The sequence below is a fragment of the Brassica napus genome, chromosome C3 (genome assembly GCF_020379485.1).
Source record: "Brassica napus cultivar Da-Ae chromosome C3, Da-Ae, whole genome shotgun sequence".
NCBI lineage: Eukaryota > Viridiplantae > Streptophyta > Magnoliopsida > Brassicales > Brassicaceae > Brassica > Brassica napus.
In genome coordinates, this window is record NC_063446.1 from 13643843 (window position 1) to 13660225 (window position 16383).

Sequence of the window (16383 nt, forward strand, 5' to 3'; positions counted from 1 at the left end):
ATCCATATTTATAGGAAAATTCGAATCTGGTAGTTGTAATTTTGCTATGAATTTACGACGAAAATTAATTAGGTGGGCAAAAAAAACGTGTAACACCTATAAAGTTGGTGGATTCAAAAATTTCCTCGCTAAATACACGTAAACTAATCCCTCGTAAATACCACGCAAAGTTTACGTCGTATTTACGAGGAAATAGTTTTTCCTCGTAAAATACTCGTAAAGTTACTTCCACTTTACGACGAAACAGTTTTGTCGTTACGTTACGAGGAAATAACGATGACTTTAGTTTTTCACGTAAATTCGTCGTAAACTCGACGCAAATTTACGAGGATTATTTTTCCTCGTTAATATTCGTCGTTAATCATGTGTTTTCTTGTAGTGGATTTGTAACGTTAGAACATCATTATCTTTTTCATAATGCTTTCTAAATGTTCTAGCCACCTTAATTAATTGACCATTGCATGTTAAAATCATCTCTAACTCTTTTTTTGTTTTTGTTTTTAGGGTATCTCAAATGTTTAATACCACCTCCGATTCATAAATATAGATTTAAAAGTTTTTTTACATATTAGGAAACTACATTAAATCACTATAATCAATATATATTTTGTAATTATCGTTTTTTTATAATGTTTAACCAGTAATAATTCAATAATATTTTTTTTTAAGTTTATGATTTTTTAAGAAACAATATTTTTTCTCTTAAACGTTTATTTTAATGGTATAGAAGGAATATTAAGTTTTATTTTGACTGCTTTTCAACGAGAGAAACTGATACTATAAAACTTCTTTAAACACATGCTGACAATGGGCACTGACATATTTAGCCAAGTATGTAGCCTCTAGTTAAGCTACATAATCTAGTTTTCTCAAGTTCATCTAGTAGCACCCGCATCAATGGTTTTTTCTATGGGTCTCTTAATTAAAATATTAAGAAAGAAACAAAAATAAAAGACAAAAGTGTTGTTTCAAAAAAAAAAGAGCGAAATTTTTTTTCTTCAAAATAGTTTCAACTTATTTTGAGAATTTCTCTGACACGGTCACTTTTTCATTGGTATAACTGTTTTAAAATGTTAAAATTTAGTTGTATAAATAAATTTTTGAAAAAATATTCATATATTAGTGTTGAGAGATTCTCCACTAATGATGCTTTATCCCCTGGTGGCAACTGATTAAGATGGAAGTCGTGTCATAAGGTGCCTGCATTGGTAATAAAATGAAAACAAAAGGAAAATAATCTCTGGTCAATGTGGTCATACTAAGATGGTTAGGTATCCAAATTAGAAAAATTTGAACTTGATACATAAGAAATTAGAATTTCATACCTTCCATATTTTTACAAAAAGAAAAAATCAATAAAGATTTATTACTTACAGCACCATTATCCATGTATGTTAGGAGGTCTCTTAACACAAATTGTGATTAAAAGAAAAAAGACAATTAAAAGAAGAGACATCTCCTAATTTGGGACTAGAAGAAACGTCCCTTAGAGGACACGTGGCAGGAGGCGATTGGCTTGTGCTCTAATGAGAAGGGAACAGAAGGTCGACGATGATGGCGATGGAGAGTTTCAGAATGCAGTTGGATTCGTGGGGATGTTGCTTTCGCATAAGATTCATGGAGCATTTAAAGGTGCAGTGGAGAGAATGACTGGTCCTCGAACAGTCTCAGCTTTCAAGGAGAAGGGAGTTCTCAGCGTCAGCGAGTTCGTTCTCGCCGGTGATAATCTCGTCTCCAAGTGCCCTACCTGGTCATGGTTAGTTCCAATTTCAATACCCACTTGTTAGATTTCACCAATCATGTGTAAAGGTGTGAGCTTTATCAAGTTCTAGGGTTTTAGGTGACATGGGTTTTGGGTATGATCTATGTATCGAAATCGTTTCTTTTTTTATTTGCAATCAGGGAAGCTGGTGATCAAAGCAAGAGAAAGTCATACTTGCCTTGAGAAAAACAGTTTTTGATTACTAGGAATGGTAAAGTAGAGCTCTTTTCTGTTCAATTTGAAGTTTTTTGATTGTGCATTGTGGTAAAGTTTGTGGCTTTTCTCTATGGGTTAGTTTACAGTATTTTCTCATACCATTTTGTACGCCAGCCACCGAGAGAGAGAAGACAGTGAGGGAGATGGCGGCGAAGAGAGAATTCCTCGACTTGACGGGGATTCCTTTCCCCAGAGGTCTCCTTCTTCCTCCTCTATCTTCTCACTGTAACTTGTTCTTCCTCATTATACACGCATTATTATCATCCAGCAGTATTAAAATGTTTTCTCTTGTCATCTCTGTGGCAGGCAACTCTTCAGTCGAATATTCTTGTGGCTCAAGAACCAGATGACGATAGTATCCTGCGGACCAGAACATAGGATGTTAGCATCACGTAAGCTTCTTGTGCCTTTCCTGCATTCTTGTCATAATCACAGTTACACATACTCTCGAATGATTGTTGATCTGGAAATCTTATTAACCCTCTGTTTCTAGTTCATGTTTAAGCTTATATGTTTTTCTTGTCTTCGTTAATGATGATATAAATGTTTATGGTTATTGATGAGGAGGAGCATTGCGTGTTTTTATGATATAAATGGCTACTCTTTTTTATGTTTGTGTGTTTCCTGTTTTTGTTATTGATGAGGAGCATTGTGTTGCTTGTTCTCATGACTTGTTGCATGTCCTTACTTGCAGGTGAAAAAGAGTGAAAGAGAGGAGCATTGGGAGTGGAAGGATCACGGAAGCTTGTAATCTTGTGGTCCTATCGTCTGTCGTACTGAAGCTTGTGGTCATATGTAATCTTGTCTCTCACGGAAGCTTGTAAAAGCTTGTAATCTTGTACTCTCTTTTGTTGTTGGAATGAAATTGTTTTATAATTTTTTTTAAGAACCCATAATTAAAAGACTTGTAATAAACCACTTAAATGTTCAAATCTCTTTCTAAGTCTCTTAACTCACTTTTATACTTTAAAAACTATTAAAAATTAATTAAGAGACCTTTTAAGGGGTTAAGAGATAATCATGCTCTTAGAGGTGTTTACTGCTTATAAAAATCAGTCTGTTTATTCAAGCAGTTTTGAATAAATAATTGATAACATTTTGATAGAATGATTTTATAGTAATGATTTGCTCACATAAATAATTAGAATGCGCTCCTAAAGCTATGTGTCTATGGCGCATGAAATAATTTTGACACTTTTAATCGAGCATTTCTTGAAATGCCAGCCATTAGTGGATTGGATGTAATAATGACAATACAAAAAGTGCAGGTATGAAAGAGAGAAAATGTTACTCCATATAAGACACATTGGCCTCTAAATGTTGTTTCTTTTAAGCGTAAAAAGTAATTATAATTACGGCATATTCCAAGAAAATTACATACTCTTATTTCAAACAAATTTAAACAGGAAAGTGGTGCCACAAACGTTGACCATAATCTAATTCTTAGATCTATTACATAGGAAATAAAATGTTTAAAGATCAAGAAATCATAGACTTGTGGGAATATTAGATATGATAAGTATAATCAACATAACAGAAAGGTATTTATTCCATGATTTTGACCAAAATAATCAATTTTCTTACCAAACTTTTTATTTGACTATGGGACCACCTTGAGAAAAAACAATCACCAAGCCAAACAGAAAAGCAGATAAATATCGAGTTATATACGACTTCTTGTCGTAAATGCTTCGCTAGTTCCGGTCAAAACAGAGAATCAAATATAAAAGACAAAGGAGAGTTAGGGATATAAATACAGAAGAAGACAGAATTTTCTGTCATTTCCTTGTCTTAAGGTTCAAAAAATGTTTCTTCCTTTTAATTCCTCAAAGTTTTATCCAAAGTTTTTCTTTTATAAATGTAGTTTACATCTTTACCACTTGATTTGTATAATTTCTGCAGGCGGAAGAAGTGGAGAAGAAGATTTTGAAGATGTCGATTAAGGAAACAGAAGAAGGAATAATGGAAGATGAGACTGAACAGAGAGGAAGCATGAAGAGCTTTCTATGGCATGGTGGTTCTGTTTATGACGCTTGGTTTAGCTGTGCATCAAACCAGGTCTTGTATCAATCAATTTCACACACTAAACCAATTAAATGTGTCTTATTTTCAAGGATTAAAATAATTCTAATTTGTTGGCAGGTTGCTCAAGTTCTATTGACACTACCTTATTCATTTTCACAAATGGGGATGGCATCAGGTGTAATTCTGCAGATTTTCTATGGTTTTATGGGAAGCTGGACAGCTTATCTCATCAGTGTTCTCTACGTTGAGTATAGAAGCCGAAAAGAGAAACAAAATGTTAACTTCAACAACCATGTCATTCAGGTCACACTATCAAAACTCTCTTATAGATTCAGTATTATCCACCGTAGTTATATCTTTAGTCTATACTAGACCTAGTTAATAATAATAATATATATAACACTACTGGCAGTGGTTCGAAGTGTTAGATGGTCTGCTTGGTCCATATTGGAAAGCTATAGGATTAACATTCAACTGCACATTTCTCCTCTTTGGTTCTGTAATCCAACTCATCGCTTGTGCAAGGTATCTCCCAATTTATTTGTTATTATAATAAAACTTTATCTTGTTTTTTGTGTACGTGTGTGTTTTAATCGTGTTGAAACAATAATGAACAGTAACATATATTATATAAACGACAAGCTGGACAAGAGGACATGGACTTACATATTCGGAGCGTGTTGTGCAACCACAGTGTTTATTCCATCGTTTCACAACTACAGGATATGGTCCTTTCTCGGTCTTGGCATGACCACTTACACCGCTTGGTACCTTACCATTGCGGCTCTAGTCCACGGTCAGGTCGAAGGAGTGACTCATTCCGCTCCAACCAAGCCCGTTCTATATTTCACAGGAGCCACTAATATATTGTACACTTTTGGTGGCCACGCTGTTACAGTGTGAGTACATGTTTCCATGTCTTGACTACTTGTTTACGTTTTAATTGTTTTTACGTTTACATGTGGATAATTTGAATTTTGTAGGGAGATAATGCATGCAATGTGGAGGCCAAGAAAGTTCAAGTACATATACCTGATGGCTACACTTTATGTCTTCACCTTAACCATACCATCAGCTGCTTCCGTCTACTGGGCCTTTGGAGATGAGCTTCTCACACATGCTAATGCCTTCTCCCTCTTTCCTAACTCACCGTGGCGCGATGCTGCAGTTATCCTCATGCTGATCCACCAGGTAGGTTTGGACATTTTAAAGTTTAGTAACTGTTTTTTATAATGATTACGAAGTTCTGGACTCGTAAACCATACTCATACAAGGTGATTTAAACCTATGATCCTTTAATTTTTCAACCTAAAAGTTTTACTCATTAGGTCAACTCCTTGTTGACAATGTGATGAGTTATACTGTTTGGTATGTAATATAATAATTGATATGATGCAGTTTATAACGTTCGGGTTCGCATGCACACCGCTATATTTCGTGTGGGAGAAAGTAATCGGAATGCACGACACAAATAGCATTTTGTTACGAGCCATCACAAGGTTACCAGTGGTGATTCCAATATGGTTCTTAGCCATAATATTTCCTTTCTTCGGTCCAATTAACTCAGCTGTTGGTGCACTCCTAGTCACGTTCACCGTCTACATCATCCCATCACTCGCTCACATCTTCACTTACCGCTCTGCTTCTTCCCGTGAAAACGCGACCGAGAAGCCACCGGCGGTGATTGGTGGTTGGAGAGGTGCGTTTGTGGTGAACGTGGTGGTGGTAGTTTGGGTGTTTGTGGTTGGTTTTGGTTTAGGAGGATGGGCGAGTATGACTAATTTCATTAAACAAGTTGATACTTTTGGCCTCTTTGCAAAGTGTTATCAGTGTCCTCCTCGTCACTGATGTTTGATCAGCCGATTTGAACGGGCAAGGGAGTGCTTATGAGCCAATACACAAATTGCTGAACTTCTTAATGAACATTTGAAGTGTTATAATTGTTTTTGTTAGTTTGAAAACTTTTTACTCATTGTTTCATGTTTTTAAGCTATAACCTTTTCACATATAAAATTTTATCTTGTTTGGTACTCGCGCTTAGTGGTTCCATTTGATAAACCAGAAACAAAAACTACTCCAAATGCGGAAAGACTACTTCCTGAGGTTATAAGCTGAGCTTTACCAGAAGCTTTTGTTTTCAGGCTAACTCAATATCTAAAGACATCTCTCAAACTCCAGTACCAAATAACATGGCATTAATAAAACAAACTTTATTAGAGTCACGTCTATACGATTTAAACGTAAGACCATGATTAACCCAGGATTCTTAGAGGGAGGTTCTTAACGGAAGTTAAGAAACTGTTTCTTAACATTTAACTATAAAAGCTAAGAACCGGTTCTTAAAGTCCTTATTTAAGAACCGGTTCTTAGCTTTTTTAGTTAAAAGTTAAAAGTTAAAAGTTAAGAAACAGTTTTTTAACTTCCACTAAGAACCTCATCTTAAGAACTCCGGGTTAATCATGCTCTAAGTACTGTGGTATCCCACCAATTAGGTTGACAAGTAATATCATTTGGCCACATTTAATAAAAGTTATTATTCCCATGTGAAAGGGGATATGAGAACCAATGATATGATTTGAGTAAAGCCCTTTACTTTTTCTTTTATATATGTTATTCATTCACTTTTATCAACTTTTTTCTGGATAAAGTACGTTTAGATTATAAACACTAGTGAATTCCTTTTAGAAACCAATCTTTGGAGGGTCCATTTTGGAGAAGGCTGGATTTTTTAAAAGAAGAGCATGCTCATGTATGTAGGACACTCTTTATACTCCTTGTCCGCCTCAACGAACACTCCTGCGTGACATTCGTTTTCTTCCTACGTCATCAATTTTTTTTTTTGATATATATATTTTTCTAGTTGCATTGCAAGTATTAAAAAGATTTAGTTAAAGTTAGTTCATATATTATTCATACACTACAAGATCAATGACGTCGTTACATTAAGTGTTTGTTTAGCTTGCTGTATTATAAAGACAAGGAGTGACTAGTGAGCTTTACGAGTGGCAAGGAGTGTGACTGCGTGAAGAGTAATATGCGTGTGTGTGTGTTGAAGTTTAGAACAAGTTACATTTTATTCTCTAACTTCAACTTATCATTAAACATACTAATTTGTCCATGACAACGGATTCAACAACATTTACAAACAAAGAGATGTAATATCAACTTAGAAACACATAGATGAATCGCATGCTACCCAATCTTTGTTGTAATTCTCCCTGACGAATACAAACTTTTCCCAAGACCCCAAAAAATTGCTTTTTAACCACCTATATTTGACCACATTTAAGTGAGATCATTAAGACACAACTAACTAGACCAATCAAGTTATACATTTAATCGCCCGCATTAGTCAATAGAAAAAAGTCAAAGAAAACAACATTGCTTGCAGAATATTGCCCATTAATCTTATAGATTTGCAAAAAATAAGTTTATATTTACAGATAAATATATTCAAGGGCAAATCTCCAAAATAGCACTTTTCTAAGTTTATATCACAAAAATAGCATTCAAAAACTAAAATGACCAAAATAGCACCTTTATAAGTTTATCCTTTGAAAATTTTAATTTTTTTATTTTTCAAAATTTAAAATCTTATCCCCAAAACCTCATTTCTCAACTCTAAACCCTAAACTCTAAACACTAAACCCTAAACCCTAAACTCTAAACTCTAAACCCTAAACTCTAAACCCTAAACCCTAAACCCTAAACTCTAAACCCTAAACCCTAAACTCTAAACCCTAAACCCTAAACCCTAAACTCTAAACCCTAAACCCTAAACCCTAAACCCCACCTTTTAACTCTAAACCCTAAGTTTGTGACATTTGATAAAACATTAAATGTTATTTTTGTGACTTTTGACCTTGAGTGCTAGTTTGGGAACATAAACTTGATTTAGTGCTATTTTTATCTTTTTTTCTATATTCAATGTATTGGCATTTTTTTAGTCTTTTATTTTACTTTCAACTGTATGAAAAAAGTAAGAAGGACTTCTGGCATACAACAAATAAAAGAATCTATCAAACAACAAAAAGAAAAGGAAAAAAAAAATCTATCAAACAACTACTTACTTAATTAAATAAATAAATCTCAGATTTTACATGACTGGTAGGTAGTAGATAGTTATTAAAAATATTTCATTAAATAATTTGTTTCTTTCCTCCTTCATAGTCTTTCACCTCGTGCACGCGCTTCTGAGAGACGAGGCGATTCATCTTTTTCCGGCTGCAAAAAACTTCCTCCACCGGCGCCGTAAGCTCCCTCTCTCTCTCTCTGGTCGCCCTTGTTGCTAAAGAAGCTGGTGATTTTAAGGGTTTATGTTGTTTTGTTGTTTAGGCCTTCTTTGGGATTGAAAGTTAGAAAATTTCGAACTGTCTCTGCTGTTACTGCTCTGTAGTTTGCGAAAGACTCGATTTTTATCTTCAACGGTTTGTTTTCCAAGGTTTTTGTCTGAATGTTGTTATGTTCTTTGCATATGAAAGTGATTGCTTTGATTTAAGAACCACTCAAAGACTGAAGGCTATCTGTTTGAATTTCTCCAACCAGGAATCACAGAGAATCGTGAGGGATTAGTACAAATGGCGCCGCATAGAGGAAGAAGAAAGGTAAGCTTTTTACTGTCTTACAGAGTTTGCACAGATGAGTGTGATGGTTGTTTGGGACTTGAGAGAGAGAGTGGGAGTCTGGGAGATGCTTTAGAACTCGTGTTCTGGTTTTTGTTATGTTTTGTACTTTGGATTTCTCGTTTCTCAGTTGAGAAATAGAATGTATGATTCTCTCTATTGTCTAGGGGCTGGCTGGCTTTAAGTTGGTGTCTTTTGTTCTCTCTCTTTTTTTTTGCAGAAGGGATTGATGCGGGAGGATGCGGCACGTGATGCAATGAGAGCATATGGATTTGAGGAGGGTGTTATCAAGGTGTGTATCAAGGAACTGTTAGAGGTATGTGCATGTCCCTCGGTTTTAGGCTCTCCATTTTTACTTCCTTTTAAAGCATTTCATTTAAAAGTGACGCTTCACTCTCTTTGGACTTCAGTTGTATGGTGGGGAATGGTTTCTGATCGAAGAGTTTAGTTACTCGGTGCTTCTAAACAAATGTCTTGAAAAGCAAGCAGAACAAGAAAATAACGTGGCTGAAGAAGAAGAAGCAATGGCTGAGGAACATAACGAAGAGATGGCTCAGGAAGAACAAGACAATGATGTGCCTGAAGAAGAAGCAGTGGCTGAGGAACAAAATGAAGAGATGGCTCAGGAGGAACAAGAACAAACAGCTCAGGAAGAAGAAGAAGTAGAGGTTATCAACTATTTGAGACTAAAGACTGGTTTCTTGAACTTGATTTACCCATTAGGCTACTTAACTTGCAACATGATCTATCTTTTGTACTACAGGAGGAGCAGGAGCAGGAGCAGCGTGTTGAGGATGGAAGAGACCATGTTGGTAGCAACTCAGCATCTTTGGTGGGATGTGGTGCCGAGACAGGTACACCGATTTGCCAAACTGATACTTTGTCGATAACTAATGAGATAAATGATTATGGACTCATCACCACCTTTTATTTATTTATTAGGAGATGCATCAGTAGTAGATTCTGCATCACCACCAGTAGCTATTCACTCATCAGATTATGCGCACCATTCGGTTGGAGGTAACAAACTCATGGCCATAAACATCTCACAATACATGAATTATTCTTATTAATGTTGTAATAATTACTCTGCAGGTGCCAAAAGTTGTGGATGGCTAAGTGATGAGGAGGATAGTGTTGTTGATGATGATGATGAGATGATTCAGCTGACTCCAGAACCGCTATGTGAAGAACTCAAAGAGCTGTTGAGGGAAGTACGTGGAGAGGAGAAGAAGAGGAAGAGACCCACGAGGTGGGACACCTAAGGAGTCATGAGCTCCTGTAACTATCATTGAAGTAAAGAAGCTAAGAAGTTTGACTAAAAGAGTAACTAGTATTGGCAGTAAAAACGTTTAATGAACCCATCTTTACATCTTTGTGTGGATCTTCTTGACTTTTAGTTTATGATGTAATTTATGCTTGTGATGTAAAACTGAGTATTAGTTTGTGATGTAATCCTCCTATTATATTAAACTAGATTTTTTAACCGCGCTACGCGCGGATAAGATATTATATGTATTTCTCAATTCTAAAAAATAATGTATAATATTGTATTATATTATTTAAAAAATATAAAATATGACTACATAACATAAATATATTTTTTAAATTTTCTTTGTGGAAATCATTATGTTGTTTGATTGTTGTACTTGATTCACATATTTGCATAGATATTTGTGATAGATGAATAACTATATTTTTATTATCAGTAAATAATATATATTTATTATATAATATAAGAAAAATAAAATTATTTACTTTTTAAACAAACTTGTCTCATGTTGGGGACTCGGTTATAGACATATCATATACGAATGAGACATTTTTACAGTTATCAATCTTCTTAACATTGAAAAAAAAAAATCTACATATCAAAACAATATCTCAGACGATCTATTTGTGGAATAATTACTCTGAAGAAATTGAATTTAGGCATCAAAAAGGACTGAAAATGTATGTGCATATATGTTATCTAAGTCTGCTTCACAAAGTACTATTCATAGTTCATATATCATTAATGTCCATCCTATTTTTTTGTCCACCATTTCTTAAACATCTTGAAATAACTGATGCTAATTAATAATAAACTTTTTGCTGGAAAAAAAATCAAATTTGTCTAATTATCGCTTAAATATTTTATTAATATGGTCTAAGAAGCTTTTAAGTGATATCATAGTTTAATTTATTAGTTTTTTTTGTTAATTTTTAGAGGTTTTTGTATTTAAGATTTTTTTCCATATTAAGCTTCTATTTCTTTCACAGAATTGATATATATATATATATGTATATATATATATATCATAAAAATTACCATCAAATCAGTTTTACTTATTTATTATTTTGTTTTAACAAAAATACACTTTTTAAATAATTTAATTTAAAATAAAATTATATATTAATTTGCTGTATTTTAACAATTTCATTGATTTAATTAATTTGCTTTGGTGGATAACTGAAAAAGTTTTCATATGAATCGGGGAAAGTAAATTTATGTTGTTATATTATATTTATTTTGTGTATATAGAATCTATATATAATTCTAGTGTAATAAAGAAAGAACATTATTTTTTTGTAACTTCAAAAAGATACATTATTACAATTTAAAATGAATCAAAATTGAAGAAAATGGTAATTAAATATTTGTAAATCTAATTGTTTAGTTGGATTCTCATGAAAAAAAAATCGATTGGTTAAACAAATGTTTCAAAATTTGTTGTGGTATTGTTTTGTCTATAAATTATAAAATTTATTGAATTAATATATTTAATTATTGCATTCTTAAATAATATTTTATTAAGACATTAGAAAAATATGTTTTGAGTTGTTTTGTCAAATTGTACAAAAATCTATGCTTTTCATATTTGTAACTTCAAAAAGATACATTATGATAATTTGAAATTAATCAAAATTGAATAAAATGGTAATTAAATATTTGTAAATCTAATTATTTTTTTATCTTGTTTAGTTGGATTCTCATGAAAAAAAATCGATAGGTTAAACAAATGTTTCAAAATTTGTTGTGTTATTGTTTTGTCTATAAATTACAAAATTTATTGAATTAATATATTTAATTATTGCACCCTTAAATAATATTTTATTAAGACATTAGAGAAGTATGTTATGAGTTGTTTTGTCAAAATTTTACAAAAATCTATGTTTTTTCATATTTGTCACGAAAATTTATATGTTAAACTTACTTTTACAAAATTCTTAACTTTGTCACGAAAACAAAAATCTATGCTTTTTCATACTTGTCAACGTTCTCACACTTTCTAAGAATATATTAGCTTAGTCACTTACTTATTTTTTTTTTACAAAATAAAGTATCGGAGTCTTGAAAGTTGAATTCATATTATTGTAAATGTACATAAGAATTTGTGATTATATACTTAGTGGTTCTTGTATATGTGTCCAAGAAAGTTTCAATGGCTTAGTGGTAACTGTCCTATATATATATCATACTAATCCGGGTTAGATTCTTACCTTCGCATTGTTTTTTTTATTTTTTACGAAAAAAATGAGATGACATGGTAATTTCGGGTTCTCTGATTAGTTGATTTTTCTATCCTATGTGGACACCCTCTCCATGGCTTATATTCCCCTTTTAGTATAGTATAGATGAGAAGTCAATCAGAGAGAGAGAGAGTTTAAAAAACATTCTTATATTTTGATTGGTGGAAGGATATTTAATTTTTAATTATTTTAATTAGATTAAAATAAAAAAGTAAGTCTAATATTAACTAATATCACTTACCAAATAATCTAAACTAGAGTTTGATTCGCTCACCCATGTGTTCGTTTTTACTTTTTAAAATAAATATTTATACTATACAAATAGTAGTCTATATTATAAAAATTTACTGTATAAAATAATTATTTAATATGACATTTTTAAACAAAATATTTTGGTAGTTTATATTGAGTAATTTTATTTTGGTTTTCAAACTGTTAGAATATAAATCACTCGTCGGCACAAGTGTATTTTTATTTTTTGTATCGATCAAATTTTTAATGTATAATAAAATTGTTATACATATTATTTAAATTTTGTGTTGTATATTTTATATTCTTTCATATTCATCATATTTGATTTGCACTGGACTATTATTTATATAATAATATTCATAAAATTTTGTATTTTCGTATGTGCGAGTTTGCTTTTGTAAATCAACTATTTCTTTGTTTTAATTATGTTATGTTTCAAAAGGTATCCGAATGTGGAAATAAATATACTTGACTTATGTATATTACTATTTTATTAGTATAAAACGTGACAGTAACAAATAACCTTTATTTTTTAAAAGATATTCATTAATACTTCCCTAATAATAAGTATCTAATTGTTATATTTTTGGAAAGTATTTTTGTATGGAAGTAATGGTACTGGTTTTCCTAAATTAATGTAGTTGAATTTTTTAAGAAGAGTAAAATTGATTTAGGAAATGATTTAATAAAATAGGAAAAGCATGGATTGCTTAAAATTAGGGTTATTTAGTACTTCAGTAGCATTGCATTGTAAGTTTTAGGGGTATTTTTTATTTGTACTTTTGTTTTAATAGATTAGATGATATTACAAATAATAATTTATGGTAACTAATTGTCAAAATAATAGAAAATGTAATAATGTTTGATTAATTCTTTTAAATTTATATAATACATAAAATAATTAGTAGAACACAATTTATAGAAAACAATACAATGATTTCATATTTTTATAAAACATTATATTTGTATATAAAGAATTATAATAATAATTAATTTCTTATAATGTCCATATATGTCTAATAAGCCATTTATTAAAAAAAATAAAACATTTATAAAATTATCTATCATGACTTACAAAATTATTTCACCTTAACTTAAATTATTTATATGAGTTTATAAAATATTTATAAAAAAAAATCTCCTACATATTAAACGATTTTTGCTTACATGTTGATCATCTGTGAAATCTTAACAATTTTTTTTATGATTTGCTTGGTCGATAAATTTTAATTTTATTTATTTTAATTCAGATTTAAAATAAAAAATAAATCTAGAATCAATTAATATCACTTGATAAATAATCTAAATTATATTACAAATAATGTAAATTATATTACAAATAATGATTTATGGAACTAATTGTTGAAATTATATAAAGAATAATAACGTTTGATAAATTCCTTTTTTTATATATATTTATAAACTAAATAATATAATGAACAAAACTTCTTTATAATTTATAATTATTTTAATTAGATCTAAAATAAAAGGTAAGTCTAAAACTAATTATTATCATTTGCCAAATAACCTAAATTATATTACAAATAATAATTAATGGTAGCTAATTTTCAAATTTATAGAAAGTGTAATAATGTTTGATCAATTCTTATTATATTTATATACTACATAAAATAATGAATATAAAACAACTTATAGAAATCAATATAATGATTTCATATTCATATAAAATATAGTCGTATCTATAATAATTATTAATCTCTTGTAATTTCCATATATAATTTATAAATAATTAGGCTTTGAAGATTGAGCATATTATAATTAGCAGACCATGTGAGAACTTTGATTTTAAAAATGTTTTGCATTTAAGTAAAATAATATAGTGAACTAGGTTATAACCCTCGCCTTGCGCGAGATGAGATTATTAATTTAGTTATTTTTTTAGATAAAATACATTAGATTTGTTTAATTTGGATATCAGTTCGTTTTTAGGTTGTTTTTTATTTTATTTTTAATCTACTAAAATATAATATCATTCTAAATCCATATTTATTTTGTTTTGTTTGGTTAAGGCTTCTCGAGTTTTATGTTTTCGGTGAGAATCTCTTGTAGAGTCTGCTTGACAATGTGAGAGTCTAGTAAAAACCGATATCGTTTGTATATCGAAACCTTTCACAATGATAGCTCTTTCTTTGCTACAGTAAAAACTGATATCAAGTGGATGAAGACTGCCTTGACAGTAGATTACGATATGACATTAGCTCTTTCTCAACTTAGCTACTTATCAACTTGTTTCTTATGAAATTCTCAGGTTGTTCCCCAAACAATGAAGAGGAGAAATCCGTTGGATATATGAGAACAGAGCAGAGTCCCTTATAGGAGCCATAAAGAACTATTGAGTCTCGCTTGCTTCAGAGTTGTTCTTCTGTTTTCATTAGTCTCTCGCAACAATTTCTTAATCCCGTCAAATTTAGATTTTTGAGTTGAATGAGTTCACGCAACCCCCCTTGTTTTTAGTATTAGCAATGACATAATTTGATTCTTTTTTCTTGACAGTAGACAAAAAATTTAGTTGCGACAAATAACTTCTATGCGCCAATGTATTGGCTTTGCATCAACTTCTCATATTAGCATTGCCATTGTTTGACTATTCACTATAGAAAGTAGTTGAAGCAGGTGTCTCTGTTATGCTTTTCACTTTCAACTTTGATTTTTTACAGACAGTTGACAAACCACTTCTATGCGCCAATGATAGATTTATCAATATTTCTTTGCATCAACTTCTCCTATTAGCAATGACTTTACATCAACTAAATCGTTATGAACATTTATGGTTCTCAAAACTTGGTTGGTACAGCCACAATTAGCTTTACATCACGTCCATTGGTATGAGCTAAATCATAAAACGTGGGTGTGTTTAGTATAAGCAAAATAGGAAACTTTTACTCGACATTTTCTGAGAAGCTCTATTAAACCGACACGTTCGTATTTTCAAAGTAATGTGAGGTTGTCACGTGTACAAGATAGTGTGAAAGCATTAGTTGACAATGTTTCTCTTTTAATATATAGGAGATAATGTAATGTTATGATTAAAAAGAATTCTAAGATGGATTTTTGGTTTATGTGTATTACTGTTTAGAGAGAGAAATAAATATTTGGCAAAAATATGTAAAAAACTAGAATTTTTTTAGTAAAAAACTAGAATTTTTTTAATAAAAAACAAAATGATAATGAAAAAAATAAGAAGAGGCTAAAGAAGATGCATTTGTTATTACTAAATATCATAAGTTATTTTTATATCAAATTTATAAAAACTTTACTACTGATTTTTAAACTATTTGAAGTTAAAAATTATATTTTTAAATGTTTCAAACTATATGACATTATATGACATTATATACATAATATATATTTTTATACAATATTTATATCCGCGAATTCGCGGGCAACCACCTAGTTTATGTTTAAGTGGACTTTGTATATTAAAGCTAATCGCATATACGGGTTCGGTTTGGTTAATTTGGGTTATTTGGGACTAAGAAAAATTTAACCAAAATCAACCCATATTAGTTTGGTTTGGTTTGGTTCTATTTGTGTTCGGTTTGGTTTGTGTTTAGTTTGGTTTAATTGGTTTTGTTTGTATTTTTCAATTCAGTCGAGTTGATTTTTTAGTATGTTCTAGTGGAGTTACAAAAATATAATTTATAGAAACATAAACAAATAATTATTTGACACTAAATCATTATATTATTCATATTTAAACGTAAAACCAACGTCACAATTAGGGGTGTTCAATCCGGATATCGGTTCGGTTTCGGTTAGTAAAATATAACTATCATTCTAAATCCATATTTACTTCGGTTCGGTTCGGTTTATACACCGTCGGTTTTCGGTTTATTCGGGTTTATACCAAAAAACATAATTATTTATTTTGGGATCATATTATATGAATTTTAGAGTCTTGTTGTCAACACATTCATTTATTAAAAAATATTATAAGTTTAGATAAAAGAACAAAAATAAAAAATGTTTCTA

At 30.9% G+C, this 16383-nt stretch overlaps 3 protein-coding genes across 8 annotated transcripts; all 3 read left to right on the plus strand.

The window, feature by feature from the left end:
* Positions 1–731: 731 nt before the first annotated feature.
* Positions 732–2924, plus strand: LOC106420718. 3 transcript variants are annotated; one of them, XR_002656844.2, is made up of 5 exons: positions 734–1756; positions 1903–1973; positions 2058–2173; positions 2285–2370; positions 2673–2924. XR_002656844.2 is itself a non-coding variant. In XM_013861551.3 (4 exons), the coding sequence occupies exons 1-4, from the start codon at positions 1527–1529 to the stop codon at positions 2684–2686; spliced, it is 411 nt and encodes a 136-aa protein (XP_013717005.1). In that variant the 5' UTR covers positions 732–1526; the 3' UTR covers positions 2687–2924. The 3 variants fall into 3 exon arrangements, 1 of the variants encoding a protein (XP_013717005.1); XR_002656843.2 differs by having other exon boundaries at positions 739–1756; positions 2093–2173; XM_013861551.3 differs by lacking the exon at positions 1903–1973 and having other exon boundaries at positions 732–1756; positions 2093–2173.
* A 697-nt stretch (positions 2925–3621) lies between these two features.
* Positions 3622–6033, plus strand: LOC106420717 (auxin transporter-like protein 1). The gene is made up of 7 exons (XM_013861549.3): positions 3622–3774; positions 3881–4036; positions 4121–4306; positions 4416–4528; positions 4621–4902; positions 4987–5194; positions 5402–6033. Exons 2-7 carry the CDS (start codon positions 3911–3913, stop codon positions 5849–5851), a joined length of 1365 nt encoding a protein of 454 aa, XP_013717003.1. The 5' UTR covers positions 3622–3774; positions 3881–3910; the 3' UTR covers positions 5852–6033.
* A 2059-nt stretch (positions 6034–8092) lies between these two features.
* On the plus strand, positions 8093–12282 carry LOC106420712 (acidic leucine-rich nuclear phosphoprotein 32 family member E-like). 4 transcript variants are annotated; one of them, XR_007321281.1, is made up of 8 exons: positions 8093–8254; positions 8549–8607; positions 8846–8941; positions 9036–9293; positions 9389–9479; positions 9568–9645; positions 9721–10097; positions 12244–12282. XR_007321281.1 is itself a non-coding variant. In XM_013861546.3 (8 exons), the coding sequence occupies exons 3-8, from the start codon at positions 8581–8583 to the stop codon at positions 9888–9890; spliced, it is 720 nt and encodes a 239-aa protein (XP_013717000.1). In that variant the 5' UTR covers positions 8135–8254; positions 8339–8430; positions 8549–8580; the 3' UTR covers positions 9891–10098. The 4 variants fall into 4 exon arrangements, 3 of the variants coding, with proteins under 3 accessions (XP_013716999.1, XP_013717000.1, XP_013717001.1); XM_013861546.3 differs by lacking the exon at positions 12244–12282 and adding an exon at positions 8339–8430 and having other exon boundaries at positions 8135–8254; positions 9721–10098; XM_013861547.3 differs by lacking the exon at positions 12244–12282 and adding an exon at positions 8339–8444 and having other exon boundaries at positions 8147–8254; positions 9721–10098.
* Positions 12283–16383: the final 4101 nt, after the last annotated feature.